This window comes from Panthera uncia (assembly GCF_023721935.1).
Source record: "Panthera uncia isolate 11264 chromosome C1 unlocalized genomic scaffold, Puncia_PCG_1.0 HiC_scaffold_4, whole genome shotgun sequence".
In the NCBI taxonomy this organism is placed as follows: domain Eukaryota; kingdom Metazoa; phylum Chordata; class Mammalia; order Carnivora; family Felidae; genus Panthera; species Panthera uncia.
In genome coordinates this window covers 269,637-289,888 of record NW_026057585.1, presented here as the reverse complement: position 1 = coordinate 289,888, position 20,252 = coordinate 269,637, and the positions used below count along the sequence as shown (strand labels likewise).

Sequence of the window (20,252 nt, the reverse complement as noted above, 5' to 3'; positions counted from 1 at the left end):
GATGACAGATGGTGACGAGATCCTTGGTCCGAGTGTCCACCATCGGCCTCTTCACCCTCAAGGGATCCTGCCTGTCTAGAATTGTCACGTCCTTGCTCGTGTCTATTTTTCCCTTTTCCTTTATGTCCTTTGGATCTTGTCTCCTTCCTTTTTTCATGGGTTTTTCCTGATTGTGTGGATTTTCTCAGTTTTTCTTCTTTTTCTTCTTGTACTTTGTCTTCATCTAAATCATCGTCTTCATCTCTTGTATGGTGTGCATGGTGGTTTTGGTTTTGCTCTGTTGCTTGGAAGTTCTGTCTTCTGTTTGACTCATAGTATGCTGTAGCCAACTTGAATACCATTAGAAAGTACTCAGTGAAGTCGATTTTCTTGTCATGGTCTAGATCAAGAATATGCATGAAGACATCAGCAGTGTCTGGGTCATCTGGATTCTGTACATATGGAAGATACAGGGAGATTACATGAGAGTGATTCACATGGTCAGTTGAATAATCCAACCAACTGGTGATTCTGATTTTTGGTAAGGAAATGTGGGACCATATGTGGTTTTGTATCTTTGCTAATGTTCAGTTTATGATTAGTTACAGGAAAGTGTAGATAATGTACCTAAAAACATGTTAAATAGTAGTTGTGAAAAGTAATAATTTGGATGGGTCATATTCCTGTTTTTTCTTTTTAATATACGTATGTTATGAAATCTATCAGTGCATTGTCTTTTTAGTGGAGCTTGTTAGCATTCTTGAGATTAGGAAACATAACATGAAGAAGTAATTTTTGGTGTTCAGTTTTTGTCATTAAGTATTTATATTTCTTTCATAGAAGATGAATGTGTGTTTGTGTGTTGTGCACATTTTTGTGTGCACATAGTATATCAAATGTGTAAAGAGAGGAAAATAATACTTGTTTTGAATTAAGATGAAGTCTCTTTTCTTTTCCAAAAGTAATAATTTACAAAGACTTCACAGATATTGTCACCATGCTGCTGCAAAAGAAACATGATACACCCTTGGATCCTGGCTGATATCCCTTACCTTCAGGACTGGCCGAAACTCTCTTTCCAGGAGCTCCTTCAGTTCTTCCCTGCTCAGTGTGTCAGTCTCCTTGTCTGTTGTTGAGTACTCATGGAATAGGTCGATGATGGCATTGATGTTTTCCAGGAGAGTAGACATCTTTTGGTAGTAAAGGTGAACCTGGAAGGAAGAAATAAAAATGTACTTTTGTGTGTCTTTTCTTCTTATTCTTCTTTAAAAAAAAAAAAAAAAGATTATTTAGTTGAGAGAGAGAGAGTGCGAGCAGGGGAGGGGTGAGAGATACAGAATCCAAAGCAGGTTCCAAACTCTGAGCTGTCAGCACAAAGCCTGATGTGGGGCTTGAACCCGGGAACTGTGAGATCATGACCTGAGCTGAAGTGGATGCTTAACTGACATAGCCACCCTACTGCCTCTGTCTTTTATTTTTCTAAGGTCTTATCAATTATTAGATTGAATTTCCACCTTTGTTTAAAATTAACATTTCATGATGTATACAGTATTTTTAATTGGATAGGGTGGCTTTAATAGCTTCTCAATATTATACATTTTTTTTGTTGTTGTTGACTGGCTTTCATTTTGCCACTTAATGAAGAGCATTTAAGGCATGCTCAATTTATGTAATTGGTGAACAAAGAAATTACTAAGCAGGTCAATAAATCTAAGTAAGCATTTATTTTATAAAAGCATTGTAATGACATCTAAATAAGCATTTATTTTATAAAAGCATTGTAATGACTACTTTAGAAGTTATAAAACCAGACGAAACTAATATGATATAGGAAACAATAATGTGAAAGACATGACTGAAATCAAGCTAAAGTATGTATGGACCTTGGATTATTTTATGAGAGGAAATAGGTGTTAATTCTTGACATTGTTAAACCTGTATTTTGATAAGTTTATGAGTAACCACTAAAATAGTGCAGTTTATAACTTCTCAACCATAGAGAGGAAAAATAAAAATTAAAAAAAAATAAGCTTCAATCAATGCATTGGAAACCAGGAAAGAAGAAAATAAGAAGCATAGATAAGGGAGAGTAAACAGAAAGTGTAAAATATAAAAGTAGGATTACATATAATTTTATCATGAATTATGTATGTGAATTGATCAGACTGGTTGGCTAAAAGACAGTTTGTAAAGATTGAATTAAAAAATACATTTGTATGCTTTTTACAAAAAGAAATTAAGATTTTTTTCAGGCACTGTCATTTATGTTGATATTCCAGACCTTGAACTTATGTGTAATTGTGCTGTCCCCAAAAGTCTGCATCTCAAGGATTGCACTTTCTGACCTCCTCTTATACTCTGATTTCAATAATTCTGTGGCCTCATTGTTTATTTCTGCTTTATGTATTCACTTCCCTCTTTACTCTGGTTAGACATTTGGTTAATCTCTGTCATTGCTTCTAGCATGTACCCCGTCTTTCTTGTACTTACTGGCAAAAGCTCAACAGTGACTTTTTGTACTTTATCTCACAAGAAGTCCTTGAGTTTTATTTCATTGAGAGCTTGGAAGCCAATGAAAAGAATTTCCTCACTTTGCCAATTTCTGATCTTCCAGCCTCGTGCATCTGTGTCCACAGACTTTAACCAGCAGTGATGTTGTGTATGTGTACAGTCTGTGCTCCTGTCCTCTGTTTTGGCACTGGAACCCCTTTGCCTACTCAAACAGTTTGCTTTTGCAATTGTTGTCCTTCTCTACTGGATATATTCATATATCCATACTGATGTGGCTCTTTTAAAAATTTTTTAATGTTTATTTACTTGAGAGAGAGAGAGTGAGAGAGTGATAGAGCGAGAGCGAGCAGGGCAAGGGCAGAGAGAGAGGGAGACACGGAATCTGAAGCAGGCTCCAGGCTCTGAGCTGTCAGTACAGAGCCCGATTTGGGGCTCAAACTCATAGACTATGAGATCATGACCTGAGCTGAAGTCAGACGCTTAACTAACTCAGCCCCCAGAATGATCTTTTAAAAACATGCATTAGATTATCTCATTCTTTATGCTGAATACTCTCCAATTACTTCTGATGTAGTTAAAGTAATGTACAAATTCTACTATGCCTCTCTTTACATGGTTTACTCCATCTAGCTCTCTGATGTCACCACACACCACTGTTTTTTTGTTAAATATGCTCTAGGCATACTAGCTTCTTTTTATTCTTTGAAACAAATTGACTCCTATTTAGAATCTTGCCCTTTGCTTTGGCTGGTTCCTTTTGTCATTAAGATCTCAGTTTAAAGGAGAATTCCCCAGAGAGCTCTTCCCCGGCCTTCTAATCTAAAATTCTCTCCTCCCATCACTTTATTACACCACTCTCTTATTTTCTTCATTGTTCTTAGCACTATTTGAAATTCTTGTTCATTTATTGTTTACTGGATGTCTTCTTCTACTAAATGCAAACTCCTTAGAGTAGGGAGTTTATATTGTCACTGCTGCATAATCAGCCAAGTGCAGCACTTGGCAAATAGAAGGCAGTTTGTATATATTTATTGAATGAATGAATAAATGGAAACTCCAGCAATACAGAGAGTATTGAGTAGCTTCATAGGAAACACATTTATGCTTCATTTTCCTTTTATATCAAAATAAGGTTTTAGTAACAGTTCCACTAAAAATGAAGATCCTCAAACATCCAGAACATTTCCCTCAGAGCACACATGCCTCCCGTATTTCCACCTTGCTTAATACCAAGTAGGCAAAGTTAGATGTATTCCCTTTTACTTACGTTCTTCACCAGAAGAATAAGTAGAATGTAGCCTGAAGGAGCTTTGCTTGGTGCTGAAGTCTGGGATAGTGGCCCTTTTATAGCAAGTCCATCCAGGGAGGAGCCATTCTCTGTAGGATGGTCTGAATCACTCCTAACCAAACCCAGATCCACCCGTATCTCCACCTGTATTTCTCTAGCAGTGTGTTTACCTCCCAACTTCCTCACGTACTCGTCTGTACTTGTTTTACCAAGTTCCAAATTTAGTTTTACATAAACCCCATGTACTGGATGTTTTGAGGAAGGTTTTCTTTGGTGTGCAGGGTCCACACCTTCTACTTTTTTTTTTTATAACCCCCACTTTGACTTGGTAGGTGCTTGATAAATATCTATTGATAAATATACTTTCTTAACTGTGTCTTTAGAGAAGTAAAATACACATTTTGAGATCCTCAAATTGAGTTTGGGGTAGAAAAACATCACAGGTACCCACTGCATGTCCCTTTTTGTCTATGAATTCTATGTGTGGATACTGGGAGAACTTGGCATGAAATGAATATTGGTTTTCTAGAAGTTATGGTAAACAGAGGAGAGATAGGCAAATTTAATTTTGATTTTTCAAAAGGAAGCAAGAAAATGAGCTCTTAAGTTAAAAGCAGTGATCACCAGAAGCTAGCATGACTTTATTAGACAAGAACCATTAATCTAATTTTACATTGTTTTCAAGGTTATTACCTTGGGATATCAGAGATATGTTCTACCTACTCTTTCTATAGGTTAAACTGTGGGTTTTCTCACTTATTCTCATAAATATACAGGAGGCTTCTTTTCTTGGCCTCTCCTTTGATTTCCAGACTTTTATGTTGAACAGACTATGGCTCCATTCAGATGTCCCCTGGTTACTTCTGCCCATGCTATTCAAAACTGAGCTCATTGTCATGGCTTGCACCAAAGTGTACTGTCTTCTAGAAGTCCACATATTGGTTACTGACATCCCTATCCACTGAGTGTCTCAAGCTATTCCCAGTCACTTTTCATTTCTCCCTCTCATTTACCCCTCATATGCTGCCACATCCTGCCAGTTCTCTGTAGATTACCTTCCTGCACATGTAGGCCTGTTCTCTAGAGCTGCAGTTTTAGTTCTGAACTTCATCATCTTTCACATGGCTGTTTGTAAAAAGTGTCATAACGAGCCCCTCTGCTACAGGCTGCCTGATTCATCTTCTAATTTTATCACATCATTCCCTCTTGTAGAATTCCAACGTTTTTCTAGACCTAGACGCTCCTTCACAATAGACATAAATCTGTATCTTTCCAGCTGCCTCTCTTACTGTTTGTATTCTATGGGAAAGTCACTCTAGACTGATCGACATTTCTTGGATGATCCTTTAATGGTCTACCACTATTTAAAATCTCTACATGCTGTCCTTACTACCTGGAGTGTCTCTCAGTCGTAGCTTCTCCTCATCCTTTAAAACTATCTGGGATCATCCCCTCCTTCATAAAGCTTAACTGAAATCTCCATATAGATCACAGTTTCCCCATATGCTCTATATTTATCTTTCTTGTGGCATTGGTGATATTTTATTGTAATTATTTACTTATGTGTCTGCACCCCCTCCTTTCCCATTTTGTGTTTCTTCTCACCCTGGTATTTACTGGGTCTGAGTCATCTTTTGTATCTTATGAGTTTCTGGAGAATGATAAAAATAAGATGTGTAAGGAGGTGGCCAATCTTATTTAGGGCCAATGAGATAGAAATATGTATGAGTTTTAAAAACTGGGTTTAATGCTCTTATTTCCAACGAAACCATCAGTTCTTTCATTTGTGGAACATTAGTTAACATCTACAAGACACAGGGCTTCATTTTTCTCTCCTTTTCTTCTTGGGTTTAATTGTCTTTCTGGGCCAGTAGTTACTGTGTTTTTGTCTTTCTCACCATGCTATAATAATAAAAATAACCTGTATTGCTTAGATTATGTGCTGAGGATGGGCTAAGATTTTGCACGTATCACTTCTAACCCCCAGAACAACCCTGTGAGGCCATTACTATTATCCCTATATTTGAGATGAGGGAACTGATAGTGGTAGGATACCCGCAGTTACCCAGTGAGTAAGTTACAGCACCAGGATTCAATCCCAGGTCATTGTGAATCCAACTCCCACATTATTTCCACTGTCCCACACAACTCTGGGTGTGAACTTTTCTCCTTTTTTGTTAGGTTTATTTATCTTTTTAGTGTATTAAACAGCGGTTTCTCTGAAATTACCCTAAGTCCTGGGTGAACTTACTTGCGGAGACCATTGTAGGGGCAGCAGAAAGACTCGGCTGTGGCATATGAGCTCGGAAAGGTGGAGTCCAGAGAGTGGCAAGGATGAGGCAAGCTGGGATCTGATGTTTTAATGGCAGAAGACCAAAATATTAGATTCATATAAATATGGAGGACAGTCTGTTGGTCTGCTCCAGGACTATTTTCTTGGCCACGATCATAATCATTACATCTTCATCAGTCACTTGGATGAAAATATGGGCACCTGACAAATAATTTTAGGATAGACTGAAGCTCCAAGAAGATTTTAGCATGTCACAACACAGCTCAGACATAATAATAAATCCTCCTGAAAGAAAAGTAGAATTCTGACTTTGGGTCTAAATTAACCTTTGCAAGGACAGGGTAGAAGACATAAGTAAAAGCAGGGATACTGTGATGGCAGCAGTGTGATGTAGTATCCAGAAGGTAATGCTGATTTAGGCTGCATGAAAGAAGCACATTAGCTAGAACAGAGTAAGTGGTGCTGGTCTTCACTTGGCATTTGCCAGATTGTTTCTGTAGGTTTTTGTTCAGTTATATATGGTCACTTTTCAGTAAAGATGTGGACAACTTGTTATGGGTTCCGAGTAAAGTAAACAGGATGATTGGCCAGATGGGTGGTAAAGGGAACTGAGTGAGAAGTAGATGGATGGGAGATAAGTGTCTGTCTTCAATTATATGAGTGGCTGTTACATAGAATTAGGATTATACATAGGTTATATAAAAAAGTCAGATAAGTGGGTAGAAACTGCAGGGAAGCATATTTGACTCTGTATAGGGAAGAACTTTTTACTAGTCAGAATTATCCAAACATGAGAAGAATTATCTTTGGAGATAGTGAGTTCCCTATCACAGCCTAGAAAATTTTGAATCATTTGAGAAGTTGGTAGTCAAGTAGTCTAGCCTCATCATATTGTAGTTGATGACCAGCAGGTCCAATGTAGTGTTGCTGATGAATCAGAAAGTCAGGACCCAGGCCTCCAACTCAGGACTTTTCACTGTAAATCCCCTTTGCTTTGCATCAGGTTATATCAGCTATCAGAGATGAGCATGAGACCAGGGATATTTTGGAGGGGGATTATTAAGTAGAGGAACATTGGACAAATGTCTGATAAATTCCTCTTTCAACCTGAGAGCTATGATTCTGTTATTCAAGTAAGTTTCTTTGCCTGACTTGATTCAGATGACGATTTGATCAGTGCAGTTTAATAACTGCAGGGTGACAGGACTATCAGTTCCATTTTATAGCATGAACTGGAAGATAGCACTTGGCTTTCTGTACCCCACTTCCTGCCAACACAGCTGATCCTTTTGCATATTAGTTTTTTACCCTTAGAATACCAAGTAGTTTTTCCCTCTAAACATTTTAAATTACTGCCATGGAACAGTGACCTCTGAGATATGGGGCATCTTCTCTATCCTCAGAACTTATTCTTTGTTTCATTGTTACTAGATGATGAAATGGTTTCAGAAGCATTGTAGGTGTCCAGTTACATATTGTGGCTGCCAGAGTGTGTTGGGGGTAAAGAAAACTCCCCAAAAGTTAGCAGCTATTGACAAATCCCAAATTACAGGATTTCAATTACAATCATTCAAGTGGTTGTCCCTCCCTTTTCCTATCCAATGGGCTGGAAAGGCCTTATGTTGCCATTTGGCCTCGGGGCTGCTGATGTGGGTCAGATTGTCACGATTCAAGGGACCAGCCCTTTGAGATGGGTGACAGGCTGTGGGAGTGAAGGGGAGTTGGAATTTGTGGTTAAATGATTTCCTACAGGAGTTGTAGTCATCTCCTGGGAGGTGCTATTTTGGGTTGGCACCTTTCCATGTTGGATATCCACTTGGATTCCTTGGCATGGTAGTCGCCATGTACCTGCTTAGCCCTACAGAGTGGAGCACAATCTGGCAAGAACACCTGTATTCGCAGCTTGTATTTGCCAGGACAGAGGTGAAAGAGAGAAAGGTTGATCCCATAAAAAAATTTCAATTTGTCTTCAGTGACCTCAGAGTCTGCTTTCATTAGCCTCTTCTCTGTGTGTGTGTATGTGTGTGGAGAGAGAGAGACAGAGACAGAGAGACGGAGACAGAGAGATGGAAAGACAGATTGAGAGATGGAGAGATGGAGAGAATGAGGGAAGGGACACTGGAGTGGAGGGAATACAAGTGAGAAAGAGCTTTTTCCAGATAAAGCCATTAAATTTTTTTTAATTCCCCTCCCCAAATTTAATTCCAGTGTAGTTAATATACAATGTTATATTCATTTCAGATATATAATATCGGGATTCAACAGTTCTGTACATTACTCAGTGCTCATCAAGATAAGTGTACTCTTAATATAAACAAGCCATTTTATGCCAGTCTGGATTGCCTTGCAGTTTTTTCCATGCCCAACACAGTTGTTCCCAGGCACTCACTGACAGTTTCTATGAGGTATGGAGAAGACATACTGTGTGTGTGTGTGTGTTTGTGTGTGTGTGTGTGTGTGTGTGTGTGTGTGTGTGTGTGTGATTTCTGCATCTGCAGTAGCTGGAATACCATGTATTACACTTGCCCAGTGAGAATATGTGTGAGAGACAGTCACAGAGAAAGCAATGATCAAAGGCAGGTCTTTTGAACAGTGGAGACATATTCTTCAGGAAGCGCTTATATCAGTAAATGTTATTTTGCTAAAAATCATGATGGACATTTAGGCTTTTTTCACAATTTGGCTATTGTTGAGAGTGCTGCTATAAACACTGGGGTACAAGTGCCCCTATGCATCAGTACTCCTGTATCCCTTGGGTAAATTCCTAGCAGTGCTACTGCTGGGTCATAGGGTAGGTCTATTTATAATTTTTTGAGGACCTCCACACTGTTTTTCAGAGTGGCTGTACCAGTTTGCATTCCCACCAACAGTGTGAGAGGGTTCCTGTTTCTCCACATCCTCTCCAGCATCTATAGTCTCCTGATTTGTTCATTTTGGCCACTCTGACTGGCGTGAGGTGATATCTGAGTGTGGTTTTGATTTGTATTTCCCTGATGAGGAGTGATGTTGAGCATCTTTTCATGTGCCTGTTGGCCATCTGGATGTCTTCTTTAGAGAAGTGTCTATTCATGTTTTCTGCCCATTTCTTCACTGGATTCTCTGTTTTTTGGGTGTGGAGTTTGGTGAGCTCTTTATAGATTTTGGATACTAGCCCTTTGTCTGATACGTCATTTGCAAATATCTTTTCCCATTCCGTTGGTTGCCTTTTAGTTTTGTTGATTGTTTCCTTTGCTGTGAAGAAATAAGATACCATATGTTTTCACTCTTATGTGGATCCTGAGAAACTTAACAGAAACCCATGGGGGAGGGGAAGGAAAAAAAAAGAGGTTAGAGTGGGAGAGAGCCAAAGCATAAGAGACTCTTAAAAACTGAGAACAAACTGAGGGTTGATGGGGGGTGGGAGGGAGGGGAGGATAGGTGATGGGCATTGAAGAGGGAATGTTTTGGGATGAGCACTGGGTGTTGTATGGAAACGAATTTGACAATAAATTTCATATATTAAATAAAATAAAATAAAAATCATGATGGTTCATTAAACCATCTATACAACTGCAGAGATTGCCAGAGGCATTGCATTCTAGGGTGTGATGGATGTATCTATGCAGTTGCTATGTTATATTTATGAAAGTTGTTCTTAACAATTAATGATAAAAGTAAGAACAGAAAAAATGATAGAAGGAATAATAGAAAAGCAACAGATCACCCCATGTAGTTAAGGGAAAAGTTTTTCTGACTTAACTTTTGAATGGTTATGAGAAAGGACAGTATGAGATCTTTAGAGTGGCCATGTCAGCAGTGCCTAGTATCAGCAGTAAAGGAGGGGCCATCACCATTCCTCGTCCCATAGAAACATTGAACTGTGGTGACAGTGGTGCAGCACTGGGAAAACTGGAAAAGAAGGACCGAGGAGCAAGCCAGGACAGAGACATGATAGCCGTTCTGACCAGATTTCACCAGTGTCTTCTGTTCACACAGGATCTAGAATAGGCCAGCAATTACAGATCAATGTGGAAGATTAGGAGGGCTAGAATTGGAATAAGTGCCCACTCCCCTTTCCTACCTGCTCACTGTATATGTAGGGATATTGTAGACAGGTGGATAGACTAGAGTGTATTCTAGAGGGGGAAACAGGTGTCAGAGGGAAGTTCAGGTTAAGAGACAGGTCACAGTGTTCAGGGATCATTCATTCATTCAACAAACATTTGTTACTAGCTGACTGCTCCCTAGTCACGATGCTTGTCATAGGCCTATCAGTGAAGTCATGCTCCCTGGCCTCAAGGAGTTCATAATCTAATGAAGAAACAATGTGACATGTGTTATAATAAAGGTATTTACAAATTACTGCAGAAAGATGAGGAAGCAACTCATTCTCTTCTATTTTTTAAAATTTCCCCCAACTTTATTGAGGAATTATTGGAACATGATAGTTGTATATATTTAAAGTGTATATGTGATGATTTAAACATGGAATGATTATCAAGATAATTAACACATCCATCACCTCACATGTTTTCTCTTGTTTGTGTATGTGTGGTGAGAATACTTACAATGTGTTCTCAGCAACTGTTAAGTATATGATGTTGTATTACTAACTATAGTCATCATGTTTACAAGAGATACCCAGAACTTATTCTTTTTATAACTAAGTTTGTACCCTTTGACCTATGTCTCCCATTCCCTGACCACCACCCCTGCCCAGCTCCTGGTAACCACAATTATTGTTCTTTGTGTCTATGAAATTGATGTGTTTTTTTTGTTTGTTTGTTTTTAGATTCCACATATAAGTGCTACCATACAGTACTTGTCTTTCTTTCTCTGTCTGACTTACAATACTTAGCATAATGTTCTCCAGGTTCATCTATGTTGTTGCAAATGGCAGGATTTCCTTCCTTTTTTTTTATGGCTGAATAATGTTCCATTGTATGTATATACCACATTTTCTTTATCTGTTCATCTGCTGAAGGACATTTAGGTTGTTTCCATATCGTGGCTATTATTAGTAATGCTTCATTGAACATGAAAGTGCAGATATCTCTTAGAGATACTGATTTCAGTTCCCAGGAATTGGGTGGGGTTTCTTGATCATATAGTAGTTTTATTTTTATTTTTTTGAGGAACTGCCATATTGTTTTCCATAGTGGCTATACTAATTTACATTCATATGAACAGTATATAAGGGTTCCCTTTTTTCCACATCCCCACTAACATTTGTTATCTCTTTTCTTTTTGACAATAGCTATCCTAAAAGGTGTGAGATTGTGGTTTGTTGTGGTTTTGATTTGCATTTCTCTGATAATTAGTGATATTGAACATCTTTCCATGTACCTGTTGAGCATTTGTATGTCTGTTTTGGAAAAATGCCTCTTTAGATATTTTGCCCATTTTTAAATTGGATTATTTTCTTTTTTTTTTCCTTTTAACTTGTTTGAATTGTTTTTTTTTCTTCCAAGATTTTATTTAAATTCAAGTTAGTTAACATATAGTGTAGTATTGGTTTTAAGAGTAGAATTTAGTGATTCATCACTTAGATATAGCACCCAGTACTCATCATAACAAGTAAACTCCTTAATGCCCATCACCCATTTAGTCCATCCTCCCACCCGCCTCCTCTCCATCAACCCTTCCTTTGTTCTCTATAGTTAAGTCTCTTATGGTTTGCTTCTCACTTTTTTTCACTTCCCCCATGCTCATCTGTTTTGTTTCTTAAATTCCACATATAAGTAAAATCATAGGGTATTTGTCTTTCTCTGACTGACTTATTTCATTTAGGATAAGTTTGCTATTAACCTCTTATCAGATATATGGTTTGCAAACATTTTCTCCCATTCTGTAGGTTGCCTTTCAGTTTATTGCTTGTTTCTTGTGCTGTGCAGATGCTCTCTAGTTTGACGTAGTCCCATTTGTTTATTTTAGCTGATTCCCTTTTAGAAGATCCAGACAAGGTGATATTTGAGCTCATCTTTAAAGAATGAGCCTTTGGATTGTGTGGGAGAAAACAGGGCAGTGGACCTGGAAGACTATATGGAAAGGCCTCAAAAGCCATGCTAAGTGATGGGGATGTTATCATATTTACATTGGATAGCAACTGAAGAGTTTTTGTTATTATTTAAATTTTATTTAGTTAACATACAGTGCATTATTGGTTTCAGGAGTAGGATCCAGTGATTCATCACTTACATATAACACCCAGTGCTCATCACAAGTGCCCTCTGTAATGCCCATCATCCATCTAGCCCATCTCCTACCCACCTCCCCTCATCAACCCTCAGTTTGTTTCCTATCATTAAGAGTCTCTTGTGGTGAAGAGTTTTAAAAAAATGTTTTTTTAAGTTTATTTATTTGTTTTCAGAGAGGGAGTGAGAGAAAGAGAAAGGAGATAAAGTGCAATTGTGAGCAAGGGGAGGGGCAGAGAGAGAGGAGAGAGAGAATTCCAAGAAGGCTCGCAGTGCTGTCAGCACAAAATTCAGTGTGGAGCTCGACCTGAGCTGAATTCAAGAGTTGGATGCTTAACTGACTGAACCACTCAGGCTCCCTGTGGTGCAGAGTTTTTAAGTAGAAAAGTGACAGGACCAGATTTTTACTTAGTAAAAATAATTCTGCTAAGAATATGAATGGTGAATAGAGTTTGACACTGGCAAGGATGCAGACAACTTGAAAAAGGGAGGGGGGATAATGAGGTTTCATACTAAAGTGTTAGCAGTGGTATTGAAGGGAAGAGGTATTCAGAAGTAGAGCTTGACAGTGCATTAGATGTGGAGGCTGAGGGAGAGCAAAGCACAAGGGGCAATAGGTCAGAGTCTTGGGAAGACAGGTTAGGAAGGGACAATCCAATAAAGTAGAACTGAATGACGAAGAAGCCAAGTATAGTCGCTCTCCCTCTCGCTCTCCCTCTCGAGAGGAAGAGAGAGAGGGAGAGTGAGCGAGACAGATTTAGAAGGGCATGTGATGGGCAGCTGGTACCAACAGGACCTTAGGGTTCATCTTTCAGGCCAGGATTTTAATTTTGGAAGTAGGGAAGACCAAAAAATAAAAGAGATTCTAACGTGAGACACTCAAAGACAAAGAACCAGGCAGAGACCTTGTTACCGTAACTGATAGGCATCAAAGCTAAATTATCAGCACAGATGATCTGATACTGATTCCTGAGTTCTGAGGAATGTCCATCCTTAAATTCCTCCTGCTGAAGGTCAGTATTTGTTCTGGGTGCTGGGAAATCTGAACTCCTGGTACCTGAAGACCCTTCCATCTACTCTTCACCCACTTTTTATCAGCTTGGACTTTAGTCCCCTGCTTGCAAGTCTCTTGTTTATTCATCCATCATAATTTCCTGCCTACACCCTGTAGATTAGGCAGATGCTTGATTGATAACCCCCATGATTATTGGTATAGCTAGCTCCAGACTCTGACTACACCACACCTCTGTCACCCGGGCGCAGCCAGGGGAGGACCCAGAGTAGTGTACGTGGCTTAGCTGCAGGGCCAGAGTGTTGCATGGTCGAATCACCTGGGAGTTGATGGGTTCAGAAGGTGAACATCAGAACCACTCTGAAGTTATACTGGCATATTATTTACAACTTGTGCTTACAGAAAAAGTTAAAAACAGTCATGCAGGACTCTAAAGTACCATATGTCCCCAATAGTCACTGAGACCCAAGCCTCCAAAGTCTTTAAAGTGTGACTGTAAGATGAATGAGATTCTTCTTGTTACTTTTCTAGATTTTCACATCACTGGTGATCTTGTTGAAGTAGAGATGAACTCTTGCCCCACCAACATGTCTCCCTTTTTGTCAGCATTGCCTGAAATATGACCATATTTTTCCAATTTCTTAGAGCATTCATTTCAGGGGATATCCAGATAACTTGGGGCAAAGTCCCCTGGGCTGGATCAGACAACTTTTTTGGCATCCCATATTGCCTATTATTGAATGGGTGTGTCAGTCTGGAGCCCATATCTTTTGTCTGCAGTTTTTTCCAGGATGACTTCTCTGCTCTTCTGTGGCAGTTCTTGAGAAATTGAGGTAGTTTTTGCCCTCAGTTTTTATTTAATAATTTTAATCCATATTTCCCTGATTCTACCTCTTTAACTCATTCTTTCATTTTTCCAACCAGAACCTCAGTTACTCTTGCAAAGTGTACTGTGGCAGTAAATATATATTTATGTTTAAGAGCAATTCACGAAAACTATTTTCAGTTCTTTTTACAGTACAGATTTAGTAATTCAGGCAATTGGTTTTTTTTTCCATGAAATTCCAAATTATAAGAATTTTTTAGATGAGGTACATGAAATGATTGGATTCAAATAACACTGTGGTCACAGTATCAGAGCTTTAGTAAGTGCCACAATCACAAAATCCATGGTACAGTTTTGAGAGCACTGTGTTGCAAGCTGCACAGACTTGCCTCTGATTGTTGGCTACTCCAGTTACTGGGTCTGTGACTGAGCAAATTTCCTAATCTCCCCGAACCTGTTACCTCATCTTTAAAGTAAGGATGATAATGTACACTTTGCATGGTTGTCACAGTTATTAAATGAATTACATACAATGGTTTGACACTGTGCCTGATATTAATAGCAGGTGTCCAATAAATGGTAATTACTAATATTATGTAATTCTGAAATCTTATGGAATTAGAACCCAGTATAAGGCATTCTTTTTTTAACGCATTTTTATTTTGATTTAATTTTTACATGTGTATGGTTTCCATCAAGAGAGAAGAGCAGAAAATATGTATCTTTTTCTTTTCTTTTTCAAGGACTTTTCCTTCAAGAGTTGACCCTGTCTCCCTGAGATTATGAAACTTATTGGAGGTCCTATAGGAGCAGTGTGATCTGCTGGATTCCTTTACTAAATTTAGGAGATAAGGGAGATGGTTTTCATTTGTTTCAGGAAGAGAGTAGCTTTAGATGAATAGTGAATGATAAACGTAAATACTAAAAACTTGGTGAAAATTACTCTAGGTACATTTATTGTTTGCCTCCCTTGTATACATTCTACCTTCCACAACAGTCCCTGATTTTCACGGGGTCATTCCCTCAATGCCCACTCTTACTCAATGTGGTTGTGGTGGGGTGGAGGGTCTACTTTTGACTTGGAAGGTGAAGAATGCTACTTGGTTATTAGTGGGCAGTGGTGTGTGGGCATGTAACCTGGGTTAACTAAGGCAGAGTGGACCTCAGGACTGCCGGCAAGGAGATATCATTCCATGCTCCTCCACCCCCTATACCTTGAGATTTGAGCCTGGAAGCTTGTAGGCTGAGCTGCTGCAGCCATCTTGTGACTGTATGCCAACAGTCTGCCTGAAAATGGAGTCAGCAGAGAGAAAAGTAGACCTGAGAGACTGAGAGATTCACTCAACCATGATGATACCCTTTGAGCCTACAAGATCCATCCAAGACTTTTCAATTACACAAACCAATACATTCTCCTTTTCATTTATCAAAGTTTTAGTTGAGTTTTGCTGATTGCTTTTGACTATGTTCCGCATTTATAATAAATATAAAAAACAAGATAACTAGGGCATATTAGGGAAAGAGTGGTAATAGTGAAAAGGGAGGAGGAATGAACAAACCCTCCTGCCCATTCTTTTGTGGCTCACCTTTCCCTCCAAAGAAAAGACTGAGCCAATATCAGTCACATAATAGTTTATTTTTAAAGGGTATATTCTTTTGGGAGCAAGAGCAGGGGGCCCATCTGAGGATGTTGGGGACCTGCTTCTAGGAACTTCTGCAGAAGTAGATGTGTGAGTCCGTGGCCCCAGCGCTGTTCAACTTTGGGAACTACCTGACTATCCTGCTTTAGAAAATGATTTAACTGCCCCCTTGTCTAACTTTCCTTTTATCTTCTCAAGTCAGAGATCCAGACTCCAGATCCATTTGTTCTTAGGTCTTCTAATCTCTCCTAGGCCTTCACCCTTCCCAAGGATGTTCATCCCTTCTCACATTCCATTTTATGATCTTATACAGTTAACCGTTCATAGAATTTAGCCCTAGACTTTTTGCTGATTTGAGACTATCAGCACCTAGGATACCGAGGTCTATTTTTAAATTCCAGTTGTAGAGATTTGAGTCAACTGTATTCCTCACTTCATGGCATATGTCAGTATTGGTCTATGCAGATTCTTTTTTGGAATGGTTGATTGATTGATGAACTCTTATTTCCATTTTTCACTCTCATTCCTCCCTATACTTCCCCCAACTGACAGTTGCTCTAATGAGTTTACTTTGTATCTCTTAATTTGTATGGGTTCCTTAAGAATATGCATTGTTATATTTGTGTGCATAGTTTTCTTTTATATACATGCTCCTATGTGGTAGATCTCATTCTGTTTCTTACCTTTTTTCACTTTGTCCATTTTGCTTTATGTATATTTAGTCCATCACCTGTTACTGTGCCACTGTTGTGCACTATGCAGTCCCCCCAGTGATGGATGCTCAGATTGCTTCTAGTTACCCAGTGCCAAAAACAATGCCATGATGAATATCCTCTTATATACATCCATTATGGGTCTATGAGAAGTGTTTTCTGGAGGCTGTAAACACAGAAGTAGAGTTGCTGAGTGGTAGCATGTGTGTATGCTTGATTTGACTGAACACTGAGATCACCCTTTGGAACAGTTGTACGCTTTGCTTTCCTCCCAGAAGTGCCTGAGGTTTCCTAAACCCACGTTCATCTCTTGACGCTTAGTATTATGTAGTCTATTTCACTGTTATGTCAGCTTGTGTTTCTCTAATTAATAAGTTTGAGTACCCCAATGTATATTTCTAAACATATATTTCTAAACATAAATCTATATTTTGATTTCCTGTTCTGTAAATTGCCTCTTCAAATACTTTTACCATTTTCCAGTTATTTTATTTTATTTATTTTTTACTTGAAGGAGTTCCTTGTATGTTCTAGATACTAGTTCATTGTTAGATTTAGACATTGCGAATAATTCTCAGTCTGTTATCTGTTAACTTTATTCATGGTACCTTTCACTGATCAGAAATCATTATGATGTAATAAAAGGTAATCGCTATTTTTGTTTTATGTTGTATGCATGTAAAGTTCTATCTACAATGTCCTTTCCTACAATGTCCTTCACAATGGAATATTATTCAGCCATCAAAAAGAATGAAATCTTGGTATTTGCAACAACATGGATGGAGCTAGAGAGTATATGTTAAGTGAAATAAGGTGATCAGAGAAAGACTAATACCATATGATTTCACAATGGGGAATGTAAGAAACAAATAAGCAAAGAATAAGGGAAATACATAGGTATTTTCCTATATTTTCTTCTATTTACGTTATTGTTTTAAGTTTTGCATTTAGACGTTTATTGTATTTGGAGCCTATCTTTGATGTAGTTTTAGGCACAGATCCAGTTTTATTTTAATCTATAGCATTAGCTAGATTTGCAACTCCATCTATTAAATGATCTATTCTTTTCCCATTGATATGTGGTGCCCACATTACTGTATATTCAATTCCCTTGTAATGGTTATATTTCTAAACTCTTCATTTATATTTCATTGATCTATTTGTTACTGCAATAATATACCCTTTTATATTTTTATTATGGTTGTGTAGTATTTCCTAATACCTAGTAGGGCAAATTCCTCCTCTTTGCCCTTCTTTTGAAATGTTGACTTAACCTATTCATGGATCTTTATTCTTCCATAAAAATTTTAGATTAAGGTTAATCTAAATTTTAGATTAAGAGTGTCTCAGTTGGTTAAGTGTCTGACTCTTGATTTCAGCTCAGGTCACAATCTTATGGTTGTGAGATTGAGTCCCATGTGGGGCTCTGCACTGGGCATGGAGCCTGCTCAAGATTCTCTTTTTCCCTCTTCCTTTGCCCCTTCCCCCCAACCCCTGGTCTCTTTCAAAAAAATTTTAGATTAAGGTTATCACCTTTCTCAAAAAATTCAACAAAACATTTTGAAGTATTTGTGATTGTATTCAATTTATGGATTAATTTGATCAACTAATTTGGGATAAATGGATATAGTTATAATATTAAGTTATCCCAACCAAGAGCTGAAATGTCTCTCCATTTATTCAGACAATTTTCTGTATTATTTATTAGATCCCCAAATTTCCTCCATGAAGAGGTAATGTATCGTCATTAATTTCTAGTTACTTTATGTTTTTATTGCTACTCTGCATATATTTATTTAAAAATTTTTTTAATGTTGGTTTATTTTTAAGAGACAGAGTGCTAATGGGGGAGGGGCAGAGAAAGGAAGACTCAGAATCTCAAGCATGCTCCAAACTCTGAGCTGTCAGCCCAGAACCCGATGGAGGGCTCAAACTCACAAACTGTGAGATCATGATCATGAGCTGAATTCTGACACCCAACTGACTAAGCCACCCAGGTGCCCCTGAATATATATTTTTTAAAATCTTCTGCATAGCAAAGGAAGCAATCAACAAAACTAAAAGGCAACCTATAGAATGGGAGAAGATAATTGCAAGCAACATATCTGATAAAGGGTTAATATCCAAAATATATGAAGAACTTCTAAAATCCAACACTCAAAAAACAATAATCCAATTTAAAATGGGTGGAAGATATGAATAGACAGTTTTCCAAAGAACACATCCAGATGGCCAATAAGACACATGAAAAGATGCTCAACATCACTCATCATCAGGAAAATACAAATCAAAACCATGATGAGATATCACCTCACAGAATGGCTAAAATCAACAACACATGAAACAACAGGTTTTGGTGAGGATGTGAAGAAAGGAGAACGCTCTTGTACTGTTGGTGGATATGCAAATTGGTGAAGCCACTCTGAAAAACAGTATGGAGGTTCCTCAAAAGTTAAAAATTAGAACTACTTTATGATCCAGCAACATACCAATTCAAAGGGATATATGCACCCTGATGTTTATAGCAACATTGTCTACAATAGCAAAATTATGGAAAGAACTCAAATGTCCATCAACTGATGAATGGATAAAGAAGATGTAGTGTATACACAATGGAATATTATTCAGCCATCAAAAAGAATGAAATCTTGCTATTTGCAACAACATGGATGGAGCTAGAGAATATATGTTAAGTGAAATAAGGCGATCAGAGAAAGACTAATACCATATGATTTCACCATGGGGAATGTAAGAAACAAATAAGCAAAGAATAAAAAGGAGAAAGAGAGGCAGAAGCAGAGTTAAGAGTTAAAACAGATTCTTAACTACAGAGAATAAACTGATGGTTATCAGAGGAGAGGTGTTAGTGGGGGGATGACTTTTAATTCTTTTACGTTGACCTTACCAAATTATCTTATTGTAATGATTGGTTGATTGTGTTTTATTTTGTTTTTATTTTTAAGCTGGAGGATCATACCATCTACAAATAGTGACAGTCTTTTCTCTCCTTTTTCTCCCCCAATCAGTATACTTCTTATTTCTTTTTTTTTCCTTTGTATCATTGGGCAGGATACCTCATTCTTTGTTAAATACTAACAGTGATATTATCCCTGGCTATTTATTTATTTATTTATTATTTTTTTAATATGAAATTTATTTTCAAATTGGTTTCCATACAATACCCAGTGCTCATCCCAACAGGTGCCCTCCTCAAATGCCCATCACCCATCCTCTCCTCTCTCCCACCCCCCATCAACCCTCAGATTGTTCTTAGTTTTTAAGAGTCTCTTATGCTTTGGCTCCCTCCCTCTCTAACTTTTTTTTTTTCCTTCCCCTCCCCCATGGTCTTCTATTAAGTTTCTCAGGATCCACATAAGAGTGAAAACATATGGTATCTGTCTTTCTCTGTGTGACTTATTTCACTTAGCATAACACTCTCCAGCTTCCAAAGGCCATATTTCATTCTTTCTGCCTTTGTTTCTAAAGGGAATGCCTCTAAAGTTTCTTCATTAATTATGAGGTATATTATAAATTTTGATGTATAACTTTTACCACGTTAGTAAACTGCCTATTTCTAGTTTGAGTTTTTATTTCTGATGCACATTAAGATTTGTCAAATACTTTTCTGCTTTGAGAGAAATATACTCTTTTTTCTCTTTTAGCATATTAATGTGGCAGATTACAAACCTGGGTTATCTGATTTGGAATCATTTTTGGATTCTTGGTATAAACCTGGGTGGATAATGATATATTTTTAAACACTTTGTTGGATATAGCTAGGTAATATTTTATTTAGGATTTTTGAATATGCTTTCAT

The 20,252-nt window shown here is 37.9% G+C and overlaps 1 protein-coding gene across 1 annotated transcript in view; it reads right to left on the bottom strand.

Annotated features, from left to right (window-relative positions):
• LOC125913328 (filaggrin-2-like) overlaps positions 1-20,252 on the bottom strand; it is a 68,811-nt gene that overhangs the window by 274 nt on the left and 48,285 nt on the right. The window contains exons 3-6 of the mRNA XM_049618403.1: positions 6,030-6,129; positions 3,758-3,977; positions 1,032-1,190; positions 213-431 (exon numbers count right to left, since the gene is read on the bottom strand). Of these exons, the coding sequence (XP_049474360.1) occupies positions 213-431; positions 1,032-1,190; positions 3,758-3,977; positions 6,030-6,129 (698 nt within the window). The remainder of the gene's footprint in view (positions 1-212; positions 432-1,031; positions 1,191-3,757; positions 3,978-6,029; positions 6,130-20,252) is intronic.